This window comes from Pseudonaja textilis, chromosome 1 (genome assembly GCF_049901715.1).
Source record: "Pseudonaja textilis isolate UNSWEBS1 chromosome 1, rPseTex1.2, whole genome shotgun sequence".
NCBI lineage: Eukaryota > Metazoa > Chordata > Lepidosauria > Squamata > Elapidae > Pseudonaja > Pseudonaja textilis.
This window is the reverse complement of record NC_141990.1, coordinates 187051530-187070002: the sequence shown is the minus strand read 5'-3', so window position 1 is coordinate 187070002 and position 18473 is coordinate 187051530. Positions and strand designations below refer to the sequence as shown.

At 38.2% G+C, this 18473-nt stretch overlaps 1 protein-coding gene across 2 annotated transcripts in view; it reads left to right on the top strand.

The window, feature by feature from the left end:
* RAPGEF4 (Rap guanine nucleotide exchange factor 4) overlaps positions 1–15522 on the top strand; it is a 164278-nt gene extending 148756 nt beyond the window's left edge. For both annotated transcript variants that reach the window (XM_087919936.1, XM_087919937.1), the window contains 8 exons: positions 2368–2493; positions 3091–3269; positions 6675–6765; positions 8789–8839; positions 9372–9459; positions 9768–9832; positions 13394–13448; positions 14258–15522. In XM_087919936.1, coding sequence (XP_087776062.1) covers positions 2368–2493; positions 3091–3269; positions 6675–6765; positions 8789–8839; positions 9372–9459; positions 9768–9832; positions 13394–13448; positions 14258–14385 — 783 coding nt within the window. In that variant the 3' untranslated portion in view covers positions 14386–15522. The remainder of the gene's footprint in view (positions 1–2367; positions 2494–3090; positions 3270–6674; positions 6766–8788; positions 8840–9371; positions 9460–9767; positions 9833–13393; positions 13449–14257) is intronic.
* Positions 15523–18473: the final 2951 nt, after the last annotated feature.

Below are 18473 nucleotides of genomic sequence, written 5' to 3'. Positions count from 1 at the left end.
CTACTGTAACTAAAGTGTCAGGAATAAATTATTCTTTAAGACTTCTCTAATGTTATATTCATGGTAGTCATAGAAACATGAAAAACTCCAAAATACCAACTGTTCCATCTTCTTTCCTTTCCCCTCAGAAATCCCTTATAAGTACAGTGACCATATGTCTTTTATTATAAAAGAAGGTCCTTTATTTCAGAAAGCTGTCCTTTTTTATCCTTATGAAGCTTGTTCAGATTTCAGGCTTCTCCTTTATTTTTCCAAGAAAATATAGTTACTGTACTTATATGTAAAGTACTGCCTTGTGACTGTGTGCAGTTCACAAGCCAAAAAGGATCAGAAATGTTGCTTCTTGTTAGATGTTGCTATTGTAAGCAATAACAGTATTAAGCAACAGAAGAAGAAAGATATCGAGCATCGATACAATATATGCCAACAAAATGGATATCCACGCAACTTTATCAAAAAGTCCCTGACCACTCGACCCAATACAGCACAACCAACATAAACCTTAAAAAGAATTACATTGCCATACGTCAAAAATACCTCAGAAATCACCAACCGACTAGTGGCATAGCACAGAAACCAGCTCAAGGTCTATGAAGATTCTTCAGTCCTTCAGGTCATGGTTGCCCCAAAGGTGCTTTTTCAAGAGGCAACTGGACTTTCTGCTTTTTCTTTGAAGATGTTTGAAAGCTTCTTGGATGAGAAGCGAAAAGTCTTCAAAGAAAATCCAGAAAGTCCAATTGCCTTTTGAAAAAGCATCTTTGGGACAAGCCAACTAAAGCCTTTCTAAACATCCTAAGTAAAGACCCAGCAACCCTAGAAGTTTCAATTGGGAAAATGTCACAATCTGAAACCAAACCAAGTCCAAAAAATGCCAGGGAATTTCTAGAAGCCTGGCACTCTGACAAATTAGCCATCAATAGACACATAGACTTTAACAACATCTATAAACTATGCAAAAGAGACAGTCAACCAACCAAAAATGGTACAAAAAGATCCAAACATCTCTCCACCCAGCAGTCAGCTCCCAGATCAGCATAGATTAACTCCAAGGTTAACATCAGATCCACAATCAAGTAAATAATACCTCAATCAAGGAGTTGCCAAAGAAGCCAACAGTAAACAGCCCAACCAAAGAACCTCGAAGACCATCTCCCACCCACACAGACAAGCCACCAGAATATAAACTGAGAGCAAACCCCAATCCTTACTAGCACTGATGATGTTACCTGGTTAAGGTAATAAAATATCTGCAAGAAAACAAGCAAGTTCAGAAAACACCTCTCAATAGGAATGTTTAAAAAGGCTTGCAGACTGCAATGGCAAACATTTCATGTGCATTTCCCATTTTCTAACATTGCTTTTTCTTTCCTTTTTCCAATGGGTAAGATCATTTTGGAAATTTTTTCAAGGGCGAGATGTTGATTCTTACATTTGGCTTAATTACAAAGGAGCTGAGCATCCATGTGATGTGCCTCCTTTTTTTCATTCTATAATCATCTTTCTCCAGCAGTCCTTGGCTTCCTATCTTTCTATTAAACCCCAAAGGAATCTTTTCAAATTAAGAATCAGAAGAAACCAGAAAGGTAGCGGAGCAGCAGAGAAATAAAAAAGGGAGAAGGAAGAGAAAAAAAGCACCACTTTCTGCTTTAAGACATCAACAAAAGAAAATGTTTCAACAAGTGCTGAGAATGACATAGAAAAATAGAAGCCTTATTCGCAGAAGAGGAAAATCTGGGGGGAAATTAAAGACAGATTTTAGCATGTTTTTAATTTTTCATGCATTGAGCTCTGTAATCCTTGCAACAGCAGCATGCAATATTTTTCCTACATTAAAGAGAGAATCGAGGCTGAAGTGGCATTCCTCAATCAGTCTAATGGTTTAAAAGCTGAGCAGAAGATATTGATTTATGTTCATTCCCATGAGCACTGGCAGTGCTTTCTACAAGGCTTCCATTGGGTAATTGTTTTAAATATAGTTTTAAACTTAGATAACAAATAGAAATAGCTTTCTTTCTTACTTATGTTGTGTACCTAAAAATATGTGCATGCCTTTGTCGTACTGTATATACAATAGATATACATGCCCCTAAAATTATGTTATGTTGTGTATATGAATATATGACATGAATCAGATTTACCAGATTTGGTAATGCAGCAAAATAAGTTGTGCATTTCTGTGTTGTAGTATAGGCATGCTTTTTCTGCTATGTTTGAAGAAATTATTTCCTCCAAAGAAAGTCTTGCATTTCACTTCTTCAGTGTTGTGACTAGTGGTCACATGTTAAAGTGAGAATCTCAAAAGGAGCATGAATTCTGATGAACAGCAAAGTTCTCTAGTTTTTAGGATTACATTCTTACTTGTCCTAGGTACCACTACAGGAACAAGAAGGCCCATCGACGGGGACGATGGGAACTTTTGAACTCATGAGCTCTAAAGATCTAGCATACCAAATGACCATTTTTGAATGGGAACTTTTCAACTGTGTTCATGAGGTAAAAAGAATGTCTATAAGCTTTTAAGCGGTCTACATTTATATCAAAAAGTGGTAGGATAGATTGAAGATCTATATATATCTGTACAATAATTCTTAAATGAATTATTAAGCGGGGGGGGGCAAATCTATGGGGAAAAAACCCACAAATGAAATATATGCAAATCATTTATCTTCAAATTTAATTGACTTTATGCCTTTTTAATCATAAAAATCATGTATAGAGAAGAAGCAGATCTTATATTATGCTGGAAGATTTTGGAATATAGGAATTCTACTTTATTTAAACAATAGTCACCCATTTATATTGTGACATGGGAAGAAATAATTAACTTATTAACTTATTAACTTATAAAATATCCATCTTGATTGAGAATGTGAGAGTGAGGGAATAAAGACAAAACTACAAGCAAACCTATATTTTAGAGCAGAAGCTTCACTTTGCAACTCACGCAGAATGAAACAACTATAGTTTGTTTTAACCTCCATATTAGAAGACAAACCAAAAGATATTTAATTCAGTCTTTTTCATCCAAAACACAGCATTTTGAAAGATTTTTAATGACTTCCATTTTCCCTCTTCCCTTCTGTTTTCTAGTTGGAACTGATTTACCATACATTTGGGCGGCACAATTTTAAAAAGACAACTGCCAATCTGGATTTATTTTTACGAAGATTTAATGAAATCCAGTTCTGGGTCGTGACCGAGATTTGTCTTTGCTCCCAGCTCAGCAAGCGTGTTCAACTCTTGAAGAAATTTATTAAAATAGCAGCCCAGTGAGTAGATTCAAACTCCAATAGATTGCAGTAGGCCTGGTAACTCTCTCCCACTGATGACAGTAGAGCCTTCACCATAGAAAGGGCATCAAAGCGCAATAAATTTGTCAAGCGTGGATTATTTTTCTTTTGTATGAAGCTATTAAGCTAAATCTACTTGAGGAAAAATGTCTTCCTGTGTCTAAGTTAACCTGTGAACTGATTTGAGGTTAAAATGGATTTGCCCAGAACAGTAATTATTATACAAATGTTTTACACAATTCAGTGCCTCAATTTTACATATCTAAGTGTTCTAGAACAGAGGTCTCCAACCTTGGCAACTTTAGCCCGGATGACTTCAACTCCCAAAGCTGGCTGGGGAATTCTGGGAGTTGGTCCTCCAAGGCTTGGAGACCCCTGTTCTAGAATACTGTTCTCAACCTTATAAGGCGCAGTGGTTAGAGTGCAGTACTGCAGGCTACTGCTGACTGCCAGCTGACTGCAATTTGGCAGTTCGAGTCTTACCAGGCTCAAGGTTGATTCAGCCTTCCATCCTTCCAAGGTGGGTAAAATGAGGACCAAGATTGTTGGGAGCAATATGCTGACTCTGTAAACCTCTTAGAAAGGGTTGCAACACATTGTGAAGCAGTATATAAGTGTAAGCGCTTTTGCTATATCTTCTAGATCAGGGTGTCAAACTCGCAGGCTGGATGCGTCACACACTGGCCACATCCACCCCCAGTTTAGCCAAAGGGGGAAAGTCATGATACATCATGTGATGACAACGTGACGCCGTGAGTTTGACACCCCTGTTCTAAATGAATTGGGCTACAGATCTCATTATCCATGGCTAAAAATTCAAGGGACTTGGATTGATGACTGTGGGAGAATGCATCTGGAGATATTAAGATGAGGAAGGTTGCATGATACAATGTTTCTCAACCTTTGCAACTTTAAGATGTGTGGACCAACTCCCAGAATTTGTCAGGCAGCATACATAGAAATAGAAGTCTGGAAGTTGAAGTCCACACATCTTAACGTTACAAAGGTTGCGAAACACTGCATTAGTCATTAGCTTGGCCTTAATTATCTTAATAATCTGGGATGGAATATGTATAGTGGCACGTGTCCTTTTAAATTTAAAGTAATAGTGGTTTAAGTAAATCACAAATGGCAAGTTTCTAAGATCTCATTTGGACATTAGTTTCATTGGTTCATGTGTTGCTAATGTTCGCAACAGTGGCAGGCTGGGTCTCAATTCTGTTCAAACCTATATATAATGAATACATATCCAACATGCCAGGGGGTGTCTTTAGTCCTCGGCATGGGGAGTTAGTACAATAGAAACAAAATACAGTATATAACATTTTTTACTGTATACATCTTGATTTTTTTTGTTCTGTATTATATCCAGTAGAGGGCAGTAGCGTATACAGAAAAGAAGAAAAACAAATTCCTTTTCTTAATAATTAGCACAAAAAAGGAGAAAATGTTATACAACTGAACCATTTGTATAACTTCCATCTGTCGATATATCAGTGTGTTTTTAATAAGAAAAAAATAATAGAAAATACATTATTATTGAGAGAATCAGCTAGTCAGTCAGTGTTGGTGTCTTGGAATTCAACTTTCTGTTTGCTTCTATGCTTCTGTGTTTTTGCCTTGGTAAATTGAGTAGCTCAAATGCTCTGCCCCCAGAAGTTCCTGCATTCACAAATGCATGCCTAGAGTTCTGGGTCAGCTCCTAGGTTCTTTCACAGGGTGGGATGAAGAGAAAGCCAAGGTGATTGGCTGCCATTTAAGCCCCCCTCCTACCTAAATGTGGGGAGAAATAGCCATAGGTTCTTCTTCACCTCCATTTCAGCTTCTCCAGTCTGAGACTGTACCACACAGGCAAGCCGATCTAGGTGTCTAGATGCCCTGCTTGGACTGTTCCTTTGTAAATTGCACAGCTGTAAGATTGTCTTATTTCACAAAGCACGGTAATATATTCAAGACCTTCATCATTTGCTCATTAGGTTGACGAGGTACACTGGCAAAACCCCCTTCTCTTTTCTCATTTAGGCCTGCATTGTTCATATTCAAATTGTAAAGGATATTTTTACTACGTGTTTCATGTAGTAAATGTAATCTCGTAAGCTTCGAGGAGCAGTGGTGTCCTCTATAAGCGATAAGGAGCAAGTAAAATACAGGCTTGTGCACTCCAGGATATTAAGAAGAGCCCTGCAGGATTAGACTCAAAGCCAATGGAATCTAGCATCTAATGTGCGAACAAGATGCCCCAGGGAAGTGCCATCCTGACCTATTGTGCTAAATGCACTCTGACAATGCTAAGGCGGCTGCAACGAAGATGAGGAGAGAGAACAGGAAATCCATTTTGGGAAGCTGTTTGCTCTCTGCCTAGGTGCTTAAGCATTGAGAGAAAGGAGCTCGTGGTGTGGGGTTTATCTCGGGAGTCACCGGGCACAAACTGGAAGAGGTTGCAGAGACATGGTATGACAGGTCTGTGAAAGGAGGGCCACATCCTAGGGGTGATTATTATTATTATTTTTTAGTCCATTATTGGATTTCTCTGGATTTTTGTGGATGAAAATAGTTGTGGGACACATCCCTCTAAAATAGCAAACTGTTTTTATTTCCATACATAAACATTTTCCAAACTTGTCCAGATTTGGCAGCAAAGATTCAAATGTTTGGGGCGGGCAGAGATTGGTTTCAAGCCATAAAGGGGAACGTTCGACTCCCAAATCATCCTGCATCCATTTCCATCTGTATTAAAATGACACAAAACAAAAAATTGTGCTGCTAAACAACATGTACAACAAACTGCTCATCCTGGTTCTGATGCAGGCCAGAAGAAAGGAGCTCCATGCCTAAAAAGTAAGGTTCATATTAGGCCATTGTCTAAGTATCCTTAATTAAAAACGTTTTTTCCCCAAATGAGAATCTGTATTATTGTAGTTCTAGACTGAGTTTTAATAATATAACAGAATGATCATTATTGACTGAAAGACAATGACTAAGTCATTAGCACACAAATAAAAAAAAAAGTGCCTGCATTGCTAGAACCTTTCTTTGTTCAGGATTTCTGGCTGTTTAATTTGAAGAACTTGCTTACACCAAAAGGCCTACTTTAAATAGTTATTTCCTGGCAATTCCAAATGGCCTTTGCTCCTGTGTAAACATGCTTGGAATTGTAACCTAATTTAATAAACTGCAATGACAACTATTTATTATTGCAATAACAAAAATGTTTTATATTCTCAGACTGAGTTCAAGTATGTTTATGTATGTAGGTTATTAAGATTGATGTGGAAGAACACAATCCAAAATCAAACACATTTGCAGAAGAGAAGTAAAGCTTCCTATTTTTTTTTCTACATCTAATTCTTTCTTTTCTCAAATTGTGCTCTTCTTTTCTTCCAGCTGTAAGGAATATAAAAACTTGAATTCTTTCTTTGCTTTGATTATGGGGCTAAGCAATGTTGCAGTGGGTCGCCTCACAATGACCTGGGAGGTGAGTGCAGTTCTTCAAGGATTTTATTTTTATTTTTTCATCTGACTTGTGCGTTACTGTTCCCTTAGAATAGCAAAGGAGACTGGGCTGGCAGGACCCAACAGTACTTATATTTATGGTGTTGGAGAGAAGGTATAGTAGCTTTAATAAGTCTACTTGTGGATCTTTGGGTATTTTCAGTGGATCATTCAAGAGATCTAATTTTCAGTTGCAAGCAGCACCAAAATGATTATTTTCTTCTCTTCCCACATATCCAAATGAATGACATTTGTCATCACTGAGAGTGATTTTCCTGCGGATGCATTTTGCATAAGGATCCTAACTGTGAGTCCTGATGTTTCAGTAGGGAAAAATCAAAACCACTCCAGCCTATTCAGATCTCGAATCCAGTGACTTTTTCTGTGTTGGATGTTGGACTTTTTCTCCCACATAATTGGCGACCTTCGCTAAGCCCCTCAGTATCAAAAACAAACTTCTGTGAGGCCAGGCAGAAAAGACTGCCCTTTATAAAAATAAATCTAAATTCCATTTCTAGGTGGGGTTGTTCCTGTTCTCTGCATATCTCTTTAGAAGTTAGTTCTGCTCCTCTCAGAAACCTTAATTAAGCTTAGACATTTATTTATAACATGGCCAACTTGCATGCTCTGCTAACCTAACCGTTTGAAAGCATGTAAATACAAGTAGGTAAATAGGTACCACTTCGGTGGGAAGGTAATAGTATACTGTGTTTCTCCGTGTGGCATGTCCTGTGGCATGATCTCATGCTGGCCACATGACCACGGACCTGTCTTCGGTCAGCATTGGCTCAATGGCTTAAAGACACAGAGATGAGTACCACCCCCTAAAGTCCAGCAGAGTAAAACCTGCACGGATCCTTTATCTACCTTTCCTTAACTTGCATGCTTCCTTATGAGAGTTTATTATTCATCCTTCCTCAAGGATTGCAAGCATTAAAGTGTCAGTGCCATTTAGTGGCAGCCTGTCTTGTTTTCCTATGACTTCTTCCAACCTGTTTTCTTGATCGCAAAAAAAACAACCAACGGGAGAAATAGCTAGAAAGCTGTTCAGTACTATTCTGTCAGTATGGGGTGTGTGTGTGACTGTGTTATACGGTGGCGATTATTTTTTAATGCCTTTGAGTCAGTCTTGACTTCTGGTGACCATCAGGACATGTCCCTGCAGCTTTCTTGGTAGCATTCTCCTGACTCAGAAATGTTTTGCCCTTCCTAGGGCTGAAAGAGCATGCCCAAGTAAGCTCTCTGTCTTTAGCATTCATACTCTCCTGATTTCTGGCCTGGTACTTTCATCCACTATTCCAAATTGGTCCTCTGCATTACTGTAGAACTTATTATTGGAAAGTGACACCATTTCTGTAGTAACATAAATCTGAGTATTATGTGATAGACTTTGCACTATGCAGTATCTCTAGGATCCCTGGGCACTTGGTAAACAATAGGCCTGTAAATGTTACAAAGATCTGTGAATAATGTTGCTAGATTATTGCACTTGGGGAGTGTGGTTAAAAATGGGAGCAACCAGAACATGGAAAGAGGCTCTTTCTTCCGAAGGCCGATGGGAAAATCCAGATTGGAATTTAATTTCCTTTGCGGCTGTTTAACTTCTGTGAACTAAGGAGCAAAGCACTCTCTATTTCCCAGGATATTTTGGGGTCTGCAACTAAATCTGCTCCAAGCTTCAGAGTTCTCTATTTATAATCTGGTTGCTAGGGAACTTGCTGTATTTTTCACTGCTGCTTTGTTGTAAATGAGCAGTGGAAGAACAAGATTTTCTGCCATCTCAGACCTGTTAGAGAACTAGGAACAAGTTGCTCTGCCCCTTCGTGTGAAGATGAGCAGAGTCACTCTACTCACCTATAAAAGGGCCTGGCGGAGGGCATGCTGTCTGCTGGCATAGACAATACGAACCGGCAAGTGAACTGTGTCCTTGTGCTTTCAGAAAAATCAAGCAATCTATATTTTATACAAGATTCCATACAGGTGTTTTCTTTGTTTTTACTTGGCAGAAACTTCCAAGCAAGTTCAAGAAGATCTACGCAGAGTTTGAAAGCTTAATGGTAAATGGCAATACAGATTTAATTCTATGCATGGCACATTCTGGATACATTTTATTTCCAAACTCGATTTTAAATCCCTCTACTTTCTACATTTTATGTGTCCTTGTGTGACTTTAAAGAATTTATGATCCCGTTACAGTGCTGATAAAACAAGCATATATGACTGATAAATTACACTCTCAGGGAACCTCTTCTGAGAAAATGTCTGCCCTACTTACAGTCGATCTGGGAAATCTAAAAACTTTATCTTCCTTAGATATCCCAACTTTAAATTTGTTTATGCACTATTTTTACAGAATCCTAGTTTTATAGCTTATAGAGATGAATCAGCAAATGCACGAAGTAGAAGAAAAATTCAGAGAATTAAGCATGTTACAATATAACCACAGGGACACTTTTGCTGCAGATAGATGGTTAGCGTTTTTTTTTGATTAAAAATGTACTTCAGACACTAATCCTCCTTTCAAAAAAAGTGGCTGTAATTTACATATATTTGAATTTACTCAATACCTCTTTTTTCTTTTGTTTTTAGGACCCTTCAAGAAACCATAGGGCCTACAGGCTCACAGTTGCTAAACTGGAACCACCTATTATTCCCTTTATGCCTTTACTCATCAAAGGTAACAAGCCAGAGGAAAAAAAAAGATGAATTAAAAAAATGAGATATTTTAAATTAGACATGTTTCTGTCTCTGGAGTTTCCCAACTCATTAAATATGTTTTCATATATCTTCCTATATCTAAACATTAACTTATCTAGCAAATAGGGCTTATGAAAATATGTTAAACGTTACTCTTTTTTTACAAGAAAATACTTCAGATAGGTGTATTAGGGTCAAAAACTGATATATATATATATATCATATTTATATATATATATATATATAAATTTATTTTCTGCTGTTTATATGAATTTATTTATATTGCAGACATGACATTTACGTATGAAGGCAACAAGACCTTTATTGACAATCTGGTGAATTTTGAAAAAATGGTAGGTAATGCATATTCCCAAAGCAGATGTTTTGATGAGTGACATCCTTATCATGCTGAAATCAGTGGACAAATAATAGCGTTGATTTTGGAATGTGGGTTTTCATTGCTGTGCAAAAAGAGCCTTAGCAGGCAGGCATTGGAGCAAGAAGCTATCAGATGTTAAATGAATTCAAAGTTGCAAAAGATCCCATTGCCAAGAAAACTTTCTCATTATCAATCAACCAGTAATTTTAGTTCAATGGATCCAGAATGATGTCTTTTCGACACTTCATTTCCTCTTGCAGGTTAGCTTTATTCATTGAATGAAGGAAGCCGAGGCAATTTCCCTTCCATGATTATGCATCACTCTTAATTTTCCTCTGTCACCAATTTGTGTCCAGGAGTGTTGTAGGTTCCATCTTTTTTAAAAGCAGCGGGCTTCAAGGCTTTGCCACTTCATAATGCTGATGACTAAATTTTTTCCTATTACTATTTTTTTAAAAAAGTCAAGACATAAAATACACCCTCGATCTCACTAAATGTTGATGACAGAATTTTTGAAACTAGCCTATATGGCAAATTCTGTCAGTAGAAAATAATTTTCATCTTTACCATTATCCTCTGGAAAGATTCAGGTAGAGATTTACTGCATTGCTGTTGTTGATTATGGTTTGATTTTATGTCTCTTGTATTTCTTCCCTCAAAACATGATGCCTTCTATTTTAGTGTGTCTTGTATCAAAGCCCTGTGCATTGTGTTGCATCTATGGTGTGCTTGGGAGACTCTGCCCCACTTAAATCATAAGGTTGTTTTCTATTGATCTAATGATTACATACTGTGAGCTTTCTTTGACTTAAGACCATACCTGTCAAGGGCAGACACTGCAGGAGAAATGATGCAGTTTCGATGCAGAGGAAGGGAATTCTCTGTGTTGTGATTCTTGACAGATATGTGAAAGCACACCAACAAATCTTTTTGACCCAGTGGGAAAATAAAGGCAGTTCAAATCTGTGCCTCTTTAATGGAGTGGGTGATCCAGATATCCCTAGGCAGCAGCATAGATGAAAGGAGAGATGACATGTCTAGAAATGGCTGGAACAGTGATGGTGTCAGCTTTGGAAGCCATATTAGCACCAGGAGCTTCCATGCTTCCACATTCCTGTGCCTGGGAAATTGGGAGGGGGGATTTTGTAGAGTGTTTGTAGTTAGCCACAATAGCGTTCTTCTTTGCAGTCAAGGTCATGTCATTCCTGCACCTGGATGAGGAGTGCTTAAGGGACGTCTCAAAGTTGGGGTGGATGGTGATTGGGCCATATGATGTACTCAGAACTCTCAGATTTGGGTTTTCCCAGATGTGCCAGTATGACTACTCTAATAAAATGGAACTTTGAGAAAATGTCCACCTCAGAGTTTTTGGTGTTGGAGTTTGTTTTTTCTGGAACGCTGACAGATGGACATCTTGAGAAAAGGGGGCACAAACGTTCCCCAAATTGTTCCCCAGATGACATGATTTGTCTCAGTTCAGGGCTTCCCCAAAAACTGTGCCATATTCCATTGTAGAAAACAGCCGCAAGGCAACTCAGGGCATTTTTACCTCAGAAATTCCTCCAATTGGCAATTCAGAACGGTGCCATCAACTGCTGCTTCTCCTATTTACTGAGGCCCTTCACCCTTGAGGTGTGAAATGAGGATTAGCGAATGTGTGCATATTAGCGTCCAGGCTTTATGGATCTAAACAAAAGGAATTCACACAATGATCCTTATAGGGGAAAAAGATGGGCAAACATGCTTTCATTTTTGGAACATAGAGATTATGCAAAAAGTGTGACTTAAACAGCAGTTTTTGTATGATATATATGAATATTTATAACAATATTGAAGCCTGGTCCAGAAATGGATTAGCAGGTAATGTGGCTGGCCTGTTGCCACGATTCCAGACTGTGGATTTGGACTGGAACTGTGAAGGGCTAGTTGGAGGAGATGATTGGAGAGGGAAACAATCCCAGAGTCTCCGTGGCTTTGTCTATTTGTTCTGTTTTGGAGGAATCCAGATCTTCATTTTTGTTTTTGTTTCCCCTCATATGACTTCTAAAACACACTGCATAAAAGTAGAATGTTCAGTGGATATACAGTGTTGTTCCTGGCTGCTCTTTCAGAAATCCCTCCATTATTATTATCTTGTCCCTTATATGCATGACATATCATAAGGCCCACTATCATTTCAGTATAAATCGATATCAAGAACTACCCCGCATCATCAAATTACTGTTTCAGAAACAGCCTTATAATTAAAATAGAGTTGAGAGGCACAGTTATATTTGTTATGGTGTGCAACGGATATGTGAATTTAGCTTCCTTAAAGTTAACATTTGCTTGAGTTGCTTTACTGATAGAAAGGAATGATCAAAATTCTTCCTTGATATTGAGGATAATTCAGCTGAGGGGGAAGGCAAGTGAAACTTAAATTCCATTGCTTTAAATGGATTTACCACAAGGACAATGTAATGCAGTTTGTCCCCTAGCAGATGCTATAGGAAAGTTATTCTTACGTTTATTTGAATTAAGCATAGCTTTCAGAACTGCCCTGGGTTAACATGGGAATAAGAAACCTGTTCAGTATTAAGAGGTACATAAAGCATTTCACTGAAGGTAGTCATGGAAGACAGGAACCCATTTTGTTTTGATAGCATAGGATATACTGCATATTTGGCTATCAGGTACTGAGGATGGCAGAGGCTGTTAGCAAAAAATTATGAATATCGTATGGCCTGTGGGGTGCTCCTAAATTGGTCCCTTCCTGTGCTTTGAAATGAATTGTCTAATTACAACCTGATCAGCTCTCGGAATATAAGGGAACACCATATTGTCCTTCCTCTTAGCCATCAAATGTTTAGGACAGAGCAAAAACCTTTATTTTCATACCTATGAATTCCCAGAAACATTTTGCATCTATCACTATACGATAATGCTGGGTAAAATGCACTTGCTCTGGTCCATCCAAAGGGTTTTTAAAATATTCCTGGTAAATGCTTTTACCAGCATTTTGCATGATAATTTGAATTTAGAATGAAGAGAACGAGGAAGAAGAGGATATTACATACAATATATATGCATTCAAGAATGATGGACTCATTAAGAGAATTGCACATAAAGAACTAAACCAGTTAGAGAAAGCTTAAGTTAATGATATCTGCCCTAAATAATGTCTTCCTTATCAAGCAAAGTTCCCAGACATTTGGAGCTGGTGATGGCTATATGGACTTTTGAAAAATGTAGTACATGCTTTTAAAAAATAGCTACGTTGGGAAATTGGACTAATTTCAAAATTGTTATATCCCAAGACATGAAATGGCTTTGTTCATGCTTATTGTTCCCCAAATTTCTTATCACTTATCCCTAGTTTAATCTTTGGATTTTTCTTCTGGGAAGGTATCAAATGGAGCAAAGATTGTGATAGATAACAGTGGAAATGACCACAGACACATTGGTGCCAATGAGCTCCAGATTAGAATCCAGGATGTAATAGAATTGGTGCTTAAATTTTCTTTCTTTGGTGATCCTTTCCCCACTCTATTTTCAGCGCATGATTTCAAATACTATTAAGACAATGAGATTTTGTCGGAGCCTGCCTTTCAGTAAGTATACTTATGTTGTCATAATGACAATTTTTCATCCGTTTCATCAATGTACAGTATAGTGTCATAGATTGGAAACAATGAGTAGAAACTAGAAATAGAATCAAATGCCACTGAAATCAGCTTTTCTGTGTTTTTAGAACAGAAAGGAAGGAGCTTTGAAATTATGGGGGGCTTTTTGTCAGCTGATAAGTATTATCTCTGCTAATAAAATAATAATGCATAATTCTCCAAGTATCAGTCAAAATAATGTTCAATGTATGAATTTTTAATGTAATCTTAAGGTAAAGTAACTCACTGCCTTGAATCTCAGTAGAAATATACGTCTGATAAATAGATACTTATAGGTAGTCCTCAATTTACGACCGCAATTGAACCCAAAATTTCTGTTCTTAAGTGAGACATTAGTTAAGTGAGTTTTGCCCCATTTTACGACCTTCCTTGCCACAGTTGTTAGGTGAATCACTATAGTTGATAAGTTAGCAACCAAGTTGTTAAGTGAATCTGGCTTCCCCATTGACTTTGCTAGTCAGAAGATCACAAAAAGTGATCACACAACTTTGTGACACAGCAACAGTCATAAATATTAACCAGTCACTAAGCACCTGAATCTTGTTGACACGATCATCATGGATGCTGCTACACAGGTTGCAAGTGTGAAAAGCGGTCACAAGTCCCATTTTTCAGTGCTGTTGTAACATTGAACGGTCACTAGATGAACTGTTGCAAGTTCAGGACTACTTGTAATAAATGGCTTACGTTTGATTTTGACTAAGCATGCCAATAGCTCTTCATTCCTGTTTCGTCAGATCCTGATGCATCTCAAGCGAATAAGAACCACCAGGATCTCCGGGGTTATGTCCGTCAATTAAATGTGATTGATAACCAGAGGACTTTGTCGCAGATGTCACACCGTCTTGAGCCACGGCGTACTTAAGTGTCGGAGATTATACCCTCCCTCTTCCTCCAATACAAGGTCTTTCCTAAGAACAATCCCCCTCTTTTTGCTACTGCACTGCCACCGCAGAGAGAAGCAACAATGAATTCTACCGTAAGATCTTTGGTCAGTAATGCACAATGTTCCTACCACCCAGGAAACAGCAGAGGTGTTTGGCTGATGAAGAGGACATGATCTGTAGCCGAGAGGTTGCCAAGATTGTATACTCTACATTCATGTAAAAAGTTTTGTACATAACAGAAGTCTTTATTTAAAAATGGAAAAAATTCCAAAAGCTGGTGAGATGAGTATTTAAGAGAGAAAACAAAATATGGATGGATTCCTTGGCTAATAGAAGAAATTAAATGTTTGGTCCACTACAAAATTAAAATGCCCTATGGATTTGCATGTTCAACTTACATGGTTTCAGTAGCAAAAATAATTAGTAGCAGGAAAAAAAAATACAGTAACATCCTACCATGTTTTTCATATTCAGAGAATAGTTAAAAGCCTTTTTTTTCCCTGCAAGAGAAATATATTTTTTAAAAGTCAACTCTAACCACATTTGCCTTACAGCAGTTGAGAATTATGGCCACCTCAGAAGCCCTAAGACTGGCTGAGTCCTTAATACGTTGGTATCTATCATGTAGATTTGACTATGGTTGGGTTTTGTGTGTGTGTGTTCTTTTTAATAGCCAATCAGGATTTTACCCATTGTCAGAACAAAGTAATGAGGTTTTGAAAAACAGAATTGAAAGCCGGTGGGAAGATACAACTTCAAAAAGAGCACAATCTGCACAATTGCTCAAGCTAATATTTTCCTGGATACAGGAAATCTTTAAAATCAGCTACACTGTTGGCTGATTTAAGTGGTATTTCTAGACTAAACTTTACAAAATATCTTCTAATTTTCAGGAATCATTTTGCACTTTTCAACAGGCAGTATATACAAGTGTTAATTTATTTCTTTATGTGTTAGGCATTGTCCCATTAAAAAAAACATTTTATCTATTTTATTTAGCATGTAATTGAAGTACAGGTTTCTGTTTATATTTGGTCTGTATTTCATGCTAAAAGGAGATGGTTTATGATTTATGTAAATAAAATGCACTAATTAAATATAATTGCCAAATAAAATATGATCCTTGTTTATTTAAAAAGGGGACATGTGACACTTTTATCTTAATCCTTTTTAATTTGTTCTGGTAGGTACTATCTTTTGCCATTGGACTTTGCTATTATTAGTAAGTACTTTCACTGACCCCAAAATTCAGGCCTCAGCTGTTACTGTGGAAAATAACTGGATTTGATTTAGTTTATATCATAGGCTGCCCAGTTTACTTAGAATACAAATCTAAAGGGAGATTCAGCATTCTCACTTGAGGCACATATAACAACACTCAAATTATTTTATTTCGGATACATTATGCAATGTGGACAAGAACTCTCTGGAGGAGGCTCTGATTCTGGGAAAGGTAGAAAGAAAAAGAAGAAGACTGGTAGCAAGATGGATGGAGTCAGTTATAGTGGCAGTGAATGCATCCTTGGGAAATCTGAAAGACGAGGTTAAACACAGATCATAATGGAGAATGGACAGATCATATATGGTTGCTAGGAATTGACACTGATTTGATGGCACATAATCGGGGTGGGATTCAAATTTTTTAACAACTGGTTCTGTGGGCGTGGCTTAGGTGGTGGGCGTGGCTTGGTGGTCATGTTATTGGCTGGGCATGACCAACTCACTATCACTCACATCGAGGCACGCATCTCCTCGCCTGGCCTCTCATGATTGTGGGGATGCTGCAACAGTTGTAAGTGTGAAAAATGGTCATAAGTCACTTTTTTCAGTGCCATTGTAACTTTGAATGGTTACTCCACACAAGCAAAGTACCAGCAAAGGAGGGGGAAAAAACTCCAGAGAAGTTCCTGAGACAGGAAGTCCAGTCCTGCTAAGAATGTAATGAGGGTTAACAGAGAGGCAGTTTCTGTAAGCAACACCAGAATGTTTCTTTCTTGCCTTCCTTACAGGATTAGGCCAGTAATTTCTTCTAACAACTGGTTCTCTGAACTGCTTAGGATGTTAACAACCAGTTCTAGAGAATAGGTGCGAACTGGTAGAATCCCACTCCTGCACATAATCAAAATATTGAGTATAAAACTAGAAAGGAATCAGTGGTGGTATTCTACCAGTTCGGCTCGTTTCTGCAGACCTGGTAGCAGCGTGAGCAGCAGAGACCAACTGGTTCTCTCTGCCACTCTGCTGTTGGACCCGCCTGCCTGCCCGAGCTCCCCTACTCCCTTTTATCCTGCGCTTTTGAAGTGCAGCTGCTTTGGGCGGCACAGCAGTGTGCTACGTGGCAGCTGCTGAAGTGACTGGGAGAATGCAGGCTTGCAGGAGGTGACTTGGAATGCCTCTGCACCTGCGCAAACTGCACATTTGGCGCATGTGTGCAGGCAATGTGTGTGCATGTGCAAAAAGTACGTCCAAGCCACGCCCACCAAACCGGTGGTAAAATGTTTTGAATCCCACCACGGCAAGGAATGTTATTTTTTTGTAAAAAAATTTTTTGAACAAAATCAGGTGATATAGGCAAGAATAGCAGGGCAGTTCCTGAAAGACTGAACAAAGTTTAACTTCAGATAAACCGGTGCATGATATTTTTTAGACCAGATTTCTTTTAACTTAAAGGAAAGGGGCAGACAGCTTTCCTTTTTTTTTCCCTGGCCCCAATTAAGATCACATTTGCTGACAACACCCTCCAGTTGGAATAAAGTGTCAGGTTTGTTGGGGTTTCACCGTGCAAGCAGCATTTTTAGGAAATAGTTGAGAAGACAGCTGGTGCATAATTCCCACCTAGGGCAAGTCAGAATCGTGGCTGAATAGAACTAGGTCGTCTGTGGCTGCCCTTCGCAAAAATAAACGCTCAGTTTGCATTTTACTCTGAGAAAAAGAACTTGGGTTAAGAAAAATGTCACTTCACATTTCCCGGCAATCTCTGAGAATGCCTGTGTTCCCTCCTTAATGGTATTAATTGCCTTTGCATGAATAATCTAGGCGCACAGCTGGTGTACAGGAATTTATACATTATCAAACTAATACTGCTTTTGAAGCAGGGTATTTTCCTCCATGCTACTTAAGCTACCCCCCATTGTCTCAAGGGAGGTAGATGTTGATGATAAAATAAACAGCTCAAATTAACACTTATGACAATTGATATCCTCATTAGGTTTCATGTCAACATTCACTATTGAAGATGGGGACAATTTTCATCTCTTAAAGCAGATTTTAAGTGTACTTCTTGGCTTTAAAAAAAATAATAAGAGTGACATCGAGATCTCATTCCACATTAAAGAAATTCTGGTTAACAATAGAAGGTGGAGCAAATGACACAATTTGCAAGCGAGTGGAATTAAGGCAGTAAGGCATGATCAATCTGCATGAGAAATTTAAGGATGTAATTAAAGACAGGATTTGGGGGTCGGTCCAGACAAAGTTGTCCTTTTTAAACATGACTACTTTCTGTATTTTCTGCCGGAAACAAATCACTTGAAACAAGGAAAGTAGAATAACAGCAGTGAGTTCCAGTACATGATGATAGAAGAGAAAGATTAAATCCATGATTACTCAGTAATTGGATGCTAAAGAGCTTGGCTTCTCCCTTCCTTTCGCTTTATATCCATATGAAGCTCTGGGAAGAGGTCATGAGGGAAGAATAATTAATTTATATATCTTACCCAGTTAAATATTCCCATCCTCTGCAAAGGTAATATACTAAAAGTATTGACGTAGTGCCTAGAGTAATTACAGTCTAGATAGGGAGGAATCGGTTTAGACTGATTCCTAGATAGATAGAATGGGTGTGATACAGACACCATCTGACTTTAGAGATACACTGTTTTTGATTTCCTTTGTGGTTGGGCTTCCCTTGGAAAAGCTGGCTTGCAATGTGGAGATTCTCCTATAGATGCAACTACATCTGGAACACCAACTACAATGCTTCCAGAGCCAGGGAGCATTGAACATAGTTACTCAGGTTCTTGCAATCCCAAAGTAGAGCTACTGCAATTCACTGTATGAAGCTGCT